At 36.9% G+C, this 10,991-nt stretch overlaps 1 protein-coding gene across 1 annotated transcript; it reads left to right on the top strand.

Annotated features, from left to right (window-relative positions):
* Window positions 1-2,398: 2,398 nt before the first annotated feature.
* On the top strand, window positions 2,399-7,604 carry LOC105207807 (ubiquilin-1). The gene is made up of 7 exons (XM_026133972.2): window positions 2,399-3,117; window positions 3,298-3,496; window positions 4,235-4,523; window positions 5,085-5,738; window positions 5,819-5,945; window positions 6,218-6,350; window positions 6,653-7,604. Exons 1-7 carry the CDS (start codon window positions 3,010-3,012, stop codon window positions 6,727-6,729), a joined length of 1,587 nt encoding a protein of 528 aa, XP_025989757.1. The 5' UTR covers window positions 2,399-3,009; the 3' UTR covers window positions 6,730-7,604.
* Window positions 7,605-10,991: the final 3,387 nt, after the last annotated feature.

Genomic DNA, 10,991 nt, shown 5'->3' with positions numbered 1-10,991 from the left:
ATTGGGACAAGACGCGAATACTGAAATGTGAGGACGAATAAACAGTAGATACAAATGAATTGACTCACCGTTCGCTGCTAGTCGTTCCGTCCAGTTCTGTTTAGCTCCGTCTCGATCGCAGGCTTGAACGTTCGAGTCCATCAAAGATCCTCCACAGGACGATGCGTCGATTCACATGAGACACGAACGCGCGATCTTTCGTTATCGGCACTCTCGAAACATTCCTAGTACTCACACGCGTCTGAAACTCGGAATACGAGGCAACGGAGAAGATGCGAAACATGATTGAACGCGACACGACTTCGCATCATGCATCGTATCCAACACAACGGATGTTGGCACAAACGCCCGACACTTCACCCTTCACTTTCGACGTTCCACGGCGCTCTCGAAATACTTCCTCGCGTCATAAAGTCGTACGGGATGACGAAGATGAGAGTTGAAATGCGCCGCGATGCGTAGTGATGTCACGCTGTCCTGCCTAACCTACCGTTGACCAAGTCACCGGTCGTCGTCGTATACACTGTATACAGTCGTATACTGCGTATGACTGCGTAGTGGCGCGAGCCGCGCCTGCGCCGCAGCTCCGCCGCCGGCCGCCGGCCGCTACGCAGTGCTACGCAGTACGGCAACGGTCGGTCAGTCGGTAGGTCTGGGTAGGTCAAGCAAGACGACGCGACGTCTCTACGCATCGCGGCGTATTTCAACTCGCATCTTCCTCATCCCGTACGACTTTATGACGTTCGAGAGTGCCGTGGAGCGTCGGGCGTTCGTGCCAACATCCGTCGTTTCGGATACGATGCATGATGCGAAGCCGTGTCACGTTTAATCGTGTTTCGCACCTTCTCCGTATCCGAGTTTCTGACGAACGTGAATACTGGGAGCGCCAAAAATGATGGGTCGCACCACCGACGAGAGACTGTTAAAGACCGCTAACCTTACGGGAGTTTGTGTGACTGTTAAATTTTTAATGATAAACTGACAATACAGTACTAATTTTATAATTTATTGTTATCTTGAAGTTTTATAGATATGCTTATGTATTTGTAACCCAAAAATTCTTGATTTTTATTAAAAATTGTAGTTTTGATGTTAACATCCAAGTTTGGTTATCGACAGAAATAATAACTGATCAAAAAGAATTACAATTTTAAAGCAATACACAATGATATTATTAAATATAAGTATGCATATTTGCTTATGAAGTATTTGTATAATAAAAAATTCAAGATTTTAATAACGTATTACTCAAATATTTGTATTAACAATCATATAGTCGATAATGTCATTGCTCTTCAATTACCGCCGGGCCCCTGGGGCCCCAGTAACGGCCTCGAAAATTTACCCAGGGTTGACGGTCTTTAATAGTCTCTCGTCGGTGGTCGCACGTTCGTGCCAAGTGTGAATCGAGACAATCGTGAGGAGGATCTTGGCTTTCGAACGTTCTACAGCTGCGTTTAAGACGAAGCTGAACGCAACAACCAGCAACGAACGGTGAGTCAATTTGTACTTATAATATATTCGCCTCTACAATTCGGTATTTGCGCCTCGTCCTCATTGCATTCGTACAAAATATCGGGACAGTGCGACGGGATGAATTAGTCAGTCGCGCGAAAACCGTTAGGAAGGAAACAATTTAAATTTTGTGTACACACGCCCAACGCGCCTTTTGCCAGGTGTTTCAACAGTCGGACGACGAGGTGCTTTCCGAGGTATTGACCGATTGTATATTGGCATCGTAGTGTATATCTACGTTGTAGAGATGGCGTCGTATCAACTAAATCGTGTGCGTGGTCGGGTTCAGGCTTCTTTTCTTTCCTTTGATTTTCTCATAAACTTTATCCTATCCAAGTTTTTTAATGCGTATATACGTGTATTCTACAAAAGAATTTGTGATCTGTCGAAACAATTGAAAAATTATTTTATAATGCGATCGGTATTTAAGATCCTTTTAATACACTACTGAAGAACAAACGGCATAAAATTAAATGAATGTTAATGTTCCTTGAAATGATCGAAGACTGCCCAAATTCGGGATAATGTTAATCAAAATAGGCTAACTTTTATACATGAGGAAAAACGTACGTATAATCTCACATTCTATTCAGTTGGTTTTATTTGTAATTATTTTGGAAAGGAAAACTTGCGTCTATTCGTGCGCAAAAACAGGTCATAGAGAGTAATTATCTAATTCTCATCTTCGCGTTCCGTAAAAAAATTTTAAGAATTTGACAATTCGAGGAAAAAAAACAGACGATTCCGCAACGAATAAATCGTTTTTCATCATTTTAATAACATTGAATGTTCAAGGGGGACGGAAGTTGACTGTGTGAGTTCCGGTATATGATTCGAGATGAATTATGTGGACACGCATTTCGACATATCATTCCATTCGGACGGAATCGAGCGCGCGCGCGTGTCGCGGTAATAGCAGTGCTTTTGCGTTGCAGTGGTGGCAGCAGCGTGACATAACCTAGTCGCCCTCCTCGATACCAGTCGTCGTCATCGCTGTCGTCGTAGTGGTTTACGTGGTCCTTCTCCGCGAGTGGAGCAATCGCGTCGCAAGTTTGGTTCCGCGCACGGAACGTCGACGAAATTCACGAGTCTTTCGCACGACTATCTCCGACACGCGTGTCTATCGTGATGGCCGCCGTGCTCCGAACGTCTGGCATCGTGCATGTTGGTCACCATCCGGCCGCGAAGTCTCTCTAGTTCCGCGGGCCGACGGAGTTGTCGGGTGAAAAAAATCCGGCGTAGTTCCCCGTCGTCGTCGCGTCGGGCGCAGCGCGGACGTTCGGAAGCCCCGAAGGAGCGTCGCCGTCGTCGCCGTGTCGTGGGTGTCGTCGGGTGTGTATTTACACGGTGCGCAATTCCACGGCCGTGAGATCGAGCGAGAGGGACGGAGAGGCGAACGGGTTAGAGAGAGACGGATAAACCGTGCGAGCGAGCGAGCGTACGTACCGAGTATCGCGCGAGCGTCGAAAGTAACGAGTCATCTACCGATCCAAGATGGCAGAAGGCCAGCAGGAGGGTGGTCCTAAGAAAATCACCATCAACGTGAAAACCCCGAAGGAGAAGCAGAGTGTGGAGATCGAGGAGAATGCGACGATAAAGGAAGTAAGTGAACGACGACGATGGCGACGACGGCGAATGCCGTCGGTGCGACCGTACACGGCGTCATCGCCGTCCTCTCTTGGCGCACCGCCAGGCATCAGCTGTCAAATCGCCCGATTGGGTCAGCTCGGCATCTCTCGTAATTCTGTTTGTTTCTTTTTCTCCCACCTTTTGCGTCGGCAGTTCAAGGAGGCGGTCTCCAAAAAGTTCAACGCACAGGCCGATCAGCTGTGCCTCATTTTCGCCGGCAAGATCATGAAAGATCACGAGACCCTTAGCACGCACAACATCAAGGACGGCCTGGCGGTACACCTGGTGATCAAGGCGCCACGTTCCGCCACTACACAAAATCAGGAGTCCAATTCGGCCTCGAGACCACAAGGTATTTTGTCAGACATAGGTTGAATTTAATGGAGCACAGCGGTGAAATTGAGCTGCAATATCATGCAACACATCTAATACGTTATCTGTAGCTTGTGAAATATTCCAGATTATTGAAATGCTTGTTGTTAATGTAAATAGCATGCCAGTGCTTACTGATGATTATTAGTACCAAAAGTATTTTCACAAATGGCATGTCTAGACTTTACAGCATAGTCTAAAAAATTCCTTAGAAATATACAAAAGTAATTTACAAATTTAATTCATAACTTTACGAATTTGCAATAAATTTTATAGTCTTCATATTTAAAATTGCAATTAGATGAATACAAGTGAAGGTGTAACATATATGAGAATATTTACATTTTATTAGCATGTATTTTTATATTAAATAGAAATATATTATCATATATATATATATATATATATATATATATATATATATATATATATAAAACATCATTTTCAATGTAGTAAATGTAAAATAAGGTATTGAACTAAAGAAATTATATTAAATAATTTTTTATATTTAAAATTGCAATTAGATAAATGCAAGTAAGACTTGTTAGATTATTTATTAAAAAATTACAAGTTTTAAAATAATTAATCTGTATGCTGCACAGAAATTTTGATGTCATTTTCAATGCAATAATTTTTTAGATAAATAATCTGTTGTATAATATGTGAATATAATAATATTATATAAATGTTAATATTGATAATCGCATATAAATTACAGCTGATGTCAGTGCGAGTCCATTTAGCTTGGGAAGTTTAGGTGGACTAATGGGTTTAGAATCCCTTGGCTTAGGCTCAGCTAATTTCATAGACTTACAACAACGCATGCAACGGGAATTGCTCTCGAATCCGGAAACAATGCGTCAAGTACTCGATAATCCGTTGGTGCAAAGTTTGATGAATGATCCAGAAAATATGCGCAATTTGGTCACCGCCAATCCTCAAATGCAAGAGCTGATGCAACGTAACCCAGAAATAAGTCACATGTTGAACAACCCTGAACTTTTACGGTTAGTAACGATATATTTTAAATTATAATTAAAATCCATTTAAAAGTTAATTTGAATACAATAGGTAAACTATTTTTTTTTCACTTTCTTGGGCACTTTGTTTCTAAATCTCATATGCTATGCAGTATTGAAGATTGTATATCAAATCAAGGAATTCAAATATTGAATTTCTTTTTATATTTATTGAATTAAATTATTTATTATTGAACATTTTTTAGCATTATTCATTTTAATTCTTAAATGTTAGGTTATTTATGAAATAAAGTAGAACTTTTTATTTTCTGGTATTTCTGGTACAATATCATGATACTTTGAAGTGTTATTCAATAGTCTTTGCTGTTACCGATGACACGGTTTCAGATTGTTAGTAATTTATTAATATCATTAAGAGTTTTGTTTTTATTCTAAGCTGTAAGGTGCTTATATTACCTTTATTTGATAAATGTGTTTTTTATTGCCTTTTTAACAGTTGCTGTGAGCGACACTTTATTTTAAAATACAGTTTGGAAAATAGGTACAGTTGTGCAATGTTGCATATTATTCATGAAAATTAAATTCCAGACAAACGATGGAGTTGGCACGTAATCCGTCGATGCTGCAGGAACTGATGCGCTCGCACGATCGAGCTCTGTCTAATCTAGAAAGTATACCTGGCGGTTACAGCGCCCTACGTCGTATGTATCGCGATATTCAGGAGCCAATGCTAGCGGCGGCGACGAATGGCCGTAATCCTTTCGCCGCTTTGGTGGAAAACAGCAATTCCAATCAAGACTTGCAAAATCCGCAGCAGGGCCAGGAAAATCGGGATCCTCTGCCAAATCCGTGGGGTCAAAATCAGAACGACAGCAGTACGGGACAGAATCAAAGTAGGGGAGGCTTGCTGGATTCGCCAGGTATGCAGAGCCTCACGGCACAGATGATGGAGAATCCACAGTTGATGCGAAACATGCTGAACGCTCCGTATACGAGATCTATGCTAGAGGCGATGGCAGCCGATCCTGCGATGGCTAGTCGGGTGATCGCAGCGAATCCGTTCCTCCGTGGTAACCCGCAGATGCAAGAACAGATGCGCGCGATGATGCCCGCCTTTATACAACAGATGCAAAACCCACAAATACAGAGTGTCGTCACCAATCCGGACGCTCTGGCTGCCATCATGCAAATACAGCGAGGTATGGAGCAGCTGCGCACCGTCGCCCCCGAACTCGTGGAAAAGTAAATTTCTTTATTTTCACTATACCGCTAGTCTCATATTGCCATTTTATCGCGTGATTATAAGTGCAAATATATTTTAGCATGGGAATCACAGTTCCACCAGCGCCCACAACACCAAACACGGGCGGCACGAATTCGAGCGTACCGACTAGCCAGCCATCGGATAGTAACCAACAAGACGCGTTTTCTCAATTCATGGCACGAATGGTAAGAACCAATTATTATGATCCAATTTTCTTCTTAAAAAAAAAGAATTTTGAACTAATATTCTTCTTAAATTGATTCAATTAATTTAAAAAATGTGACAATACTCTTTGAAAACAATACAGCTTTTGATAATGAAAAAATTGTATTGTGATGTATCAATAGTATTTTAAAAATAAGAGCTATTCTTCATATTTATTTCATTATATAACGTTCAATCTTACATAAATATCACATACTTGGGTGATAAATCGTATTTTATTTATGTATATTAGGTTTCTGCAATGGCATTAAATCAAGGTGTAGAAGTTGACGGTCAACCTGTACCTCCACCAGAGGAACGTTACAGAGCACAATTGGAGCAACTTACGGCTATGGGTTTTCTTAATAGAGATGCTAATTTACAAGGTTAGCGTCAACCACAGAAAACGCTGTTTTACTTTTTCATCTAATTTTTTTTATTTACTTGTTTTTAATTTATTAACGCAAGAGCTAGATAGAGAAAAACAATTGAATTATTTTATCAATGTAACACTTTGTATTTCTGATATGATATCGCTTGATCTCACAAACAGTCATGTCATGTTTTGATGCTTAAAGTTAAATAATATTTAATTATTTTTAACATAATAACGTATGTTATTATAATATTTTACATTTAATGATGTAAATTGCCTAAAATACATAATATCCTTTTTTTTATTTTTCAGCATTAATCGCTACGTTTGGAGACATAAATGCTGCTGTTGAGAGACTACTCTCCAATGGACAAGTGTCTATGAGCTAACCACCAATCCGCAATACTGTTATTCCAATATTACCTTTAATTTTATCCTTATTTACCTCTTACGTTGATGTACGTGAGAGATATGTGAGGTAACTGGCTGTCAAAAATTATAAACTTATATCCTCCCTTCCTCTTTCCCTTCTCTACCCCCTTTTTCTCAATCTTGACGGAATACACGCTACTCACTCGTTCAATTTGCAGTTTTTCTTATTTAGATTCAGATTTGTCTGTGTTTTAGACGATAGATAGAGAAATATCGATGGTATGGCCATTGCTATTTGTTTCGCGATCAGTTGTTCACTTTTTCAAATCTTTGTTCTTGATTCTTCATCCGTGTTGTCTCTTCGATGTGCTCTACGTACAGTCAATTTCTTGTATTCTCAGGTTATTGGAACCGAATCCTCTATTCCTTTTTCTTAGCTGCAATTTATTCTAATGACACGTACACAGAATGAAAATGTTGCGCGCATTCCGATTTTCACTCATTTTCTCATATTAAATTGTGAGCATACATATAAGTCACATCAGATGGTAATTTGTGAGTAATGGGAGAGCAGGATAAAAATGGGAAATATCAACGAACTTCAGATATGTTGTAGTACAGATTAAAATGAGAGATGCATATTTTTTTTATAAGTGCTTTTACGCACTTGGCAAAACATCCCCTGGAAAATCGACTTTCATTACCATTTCAGTGAAATACATTTAGAAATGTAAAAGGTGATTTCGTTTCTCTAATAAATAAAAGCACTAATGAAAAAATACGTGTCTCTTGATTTAAATTACAATGTACCTACAGTGTCGTAATATTGAAGTGAATATTTGCGTGAATTTTAATCTGAGTAAATAAATCGTACTGGTATCAAAATCTTTTGAAGAAAATCTAAATAAAGAGAAAGAAAGAAGACAATTGATTTAAGAAGAATAGAAAGATTTGAAAAGATGAAAAGTCGATCAATTTTGATCCGTTAATATAGGCATAGGAATGAGTTGAATACGAAATCCTTTTGTGGACTTTATACTATACATTAACATGAAAACTATTTTTAAGGTTACAAAATATTAAAATAATATGAAGTTTCTGAGTTATCGTGCGGTGTAAATAATGGTTTTGCAGAGATTGCGGCTGATCTAGTTAACATATTTAATTAAACCAAACGGCATTGTATTTTTTCAGAAGTTTTCCACTAGAATAAACTAAAAAAATTTGTTAAAACAAAAAATTAACAAAATGATAGCAAAACATACAAAAAATCAAAGACTTGCTTTTTATTGAATATAAAATGATAATATATATAAAATGTAAATAAATACAGAACTGTAATAAATTATAGTTCTGTAAAAATTTAATGTTTTTTAATTTTAGAAAAAAGAACATCTCAATATCTTTGTTTTCTATACATATATATGTAACGTGCATATATATGTATACATATATGTTATGCATTATTGAGTTATTCTTAAGCAGATTTATATGTTAATATTTTGTAACTTTAAAAATGGTTTTTTTACTGTTAATATACAAATTGGAATATGCTGGTTTAATGTAAGAGCAACGGGTTCATTCCATGTAGAATTTTAAATTTGTAATCTTTAGTAGGAATTATAGTAGAACTATAGATAACGTGTAGAAACTGATAAATTCCATTTGTTCCTATTACCATTACCCTAGGAAATAGAATAAATCTAAGAAGTCTTTAGTTTTTAAATTTTGATAACTTTTAACTCATACAGTATATCCAAAACATCCTTAAATTTTTTAAACTTGAGAATTATCCTGCATAGTATAAATAATACAAACGGAAGAATTTTATATTTATTTTATATTCAATTCATATTTTTATGCCTATATGAACGAGTCAAAGTTTACAGATTTTTCATTTATTCCAAAGTCCTTTCTTTCTCCCCATAAGATGAAGAAAACTTCACAATCAGGACAATCTTGGAACACAGGAAATCGAGTTGTAGCTTCGTTGATGTCATTTTTTTCTTTAAAATGTTCTGAGTATGGGTAAATCATAACGTGATGATATTCTACAGTTTATTATCGTATAATATCTTTACGACGTTTCTTAGGAGCATGAACGGAATCTGCATGAAAAAAAAAAGAAAATATAGATTACTGCTATTTAATGAAATCGCTTTCCCGGCTTCATCGTTCGATCGAGAATGTATTCGCAGTACAGTCAATCGTCCCGTTTGCTTTCAGATATTCTGATACATTGTAATCTTGTAGCGAGGTGTGTTATTTGTACGTTCTCAATAAAGGAACGACCGAACGTTGAAATCCGTTGGGAGTGAATGTGTAATATGCTTTTTGGTGCACGGATTTCGTAATTATTTTATATATATATATGTAAACATGCATATATATATATATGTGTATGTGTATGTATATATATATATATATATATATACACATATACATATATACACACATATACATATGTTATACGTAAATGAGATATACGTTGGAGTATTGACAAGATCCGCGTTATATACGAAGAGCACGGTTTGACGATCCGTTCTATAATACGGTTTCCATGTAAGTTTTATATATATATACATAGATACCGACCTTAAATAAGCAACAACGGCTTTCTTTAACTTGCATACGAATGTGCACTGTATCTTTGTTGATTTAATTTCATCGTAGGATAAAAGAATTACTACAATTAAGCGTTACATGTCTTGTAATACAAATTTAGAAATTCGTAGTGTGATTGAGAAGCATACGGCATACAATTTGTTTATAGAAGAATGCGCGTGAAAAGTTTGAGCGTGATTAGGTTCCACGTGTGAGATGTGAAAAACTCGCATAAGAAACACCTAATCGTTGGTTTAGCTCTAAGATATAAGGATAAAAAAAAAGATGTATGTTGTAAATTGTCTCTTTATCGGAGAAAAGCAGTTATATATATATATATATATATATATATATATATATATATATATATATACACATATATATATATATATAATTTTAATATTTTTGATTGATGTATGATTATGATAAATATCCATGAATTATATTATGTGTATTCATTATACTTCACTGAGAAACAAGACATTCTGCTGTAAAAAAAAGCGATTATATTACAAAATAAAGTTACGGTTGATTCATATTTATTGGACAATATGCTGTCGAACCTCCTATTGCATAGTAATTGTCGACTTAAAAAAGGCCAGGCTAAGGGCTATGACATAAACACAAAAAGATTTAAACAGTGAGATGTAAGCAATAAAAAGAATCAATAGCTTACTAATGTCTACGTTAAGTAGACTACGTTTTTTTTTATTGTCATTGCATTAAATTATATGCTAAAATTTTACACAGATACACAGATAAACTTAATAAAACAATAAAATTTGGACTAATACTTTGAGATGTGATACATTTTTAATCAGCTGATAAGTTGATATTATATATATGTATATATTTAAACAAAATTTAATTAAATTATTATATTTATAAAATCAATTTAATTACATTAAAAATTGCATGAACGACCAACTAACTGAAAAGTTGCATTAAGATTAATTTAAATTAAGAGTTTACTTTGAAAAGCATTTTAAGTTAGAATGATGTAATTTGTAAAAATTAGTGCTTTTTCACAAAACAGAATACGGATCAATTTATATTTTATTCATAAATTAAAATTATCCAAAACAACAAAATGTAATTGTTTCGGATAAACTCAATTTACAAATATTCTGTTTTGTTATTTAAAATAATATATGTATATATTGTTTTTTATATGTATTTTTCTATGTTTTTTACATAGGTAAATTTATAACTTGGAAAACAATTTAAAAATTGCGCCAGCGCATTGTGCGTTTGCGCGGTGACCGTGTTGGTTTCACGTCATCTGCACAGTGTCGCTAGTATCGCTCAAACGGCAACGGACGGGCGGGACAACGCGACGCGTCGCGGCGCATCTTAACTCGCATCTTCGTCGTCCCGCACAATTTTCCGACGCGCGTGAGTACCTGTGAGTACCGTGAGTGCCGAAAGCGAAGTGTCGCGCGTTCGTGCAAAGTGTAAATCAAGACGTATCGTCGTGAGGAGGATCTTCGATTCACCGTGTCGCTCAGGCGGCAACGGTCGGTCGGGTGCAAAGTCGCGTCGCGCAATCGTATTTTCTCCGTTACCTCGTATCCCGTATCTCGAGTTTTCGACGCGCGGGAGTAGCGGGAGTGTCGAAAGCGAAATATCGCGCGTTTGTGCCAAGTGTGAATCAAGACGCGTCGTCGTGATGAGG

The sequence above is a fragment of the Solenopsis invicta genome, chromosome 14 (genome assembly GCF_016802725.1).
Source record: "Solenopsis invicta isolate M01_SB chromosome 14, UNIL_Sinv_3.0, whole genome shotgun sequence".
Classification (NCBI taxonomy): Eukaryota; Metazoa; Arthropoda; class Insecta; order Hymenoptera; family Formicidae; genus Solenopsis; species Solenopsis invicta.
The sequence above is the reverse complement of the archived record's forward strand: the minus strand, read 5'-3'. Positions and strand labels throughout refer to the sequence as shown.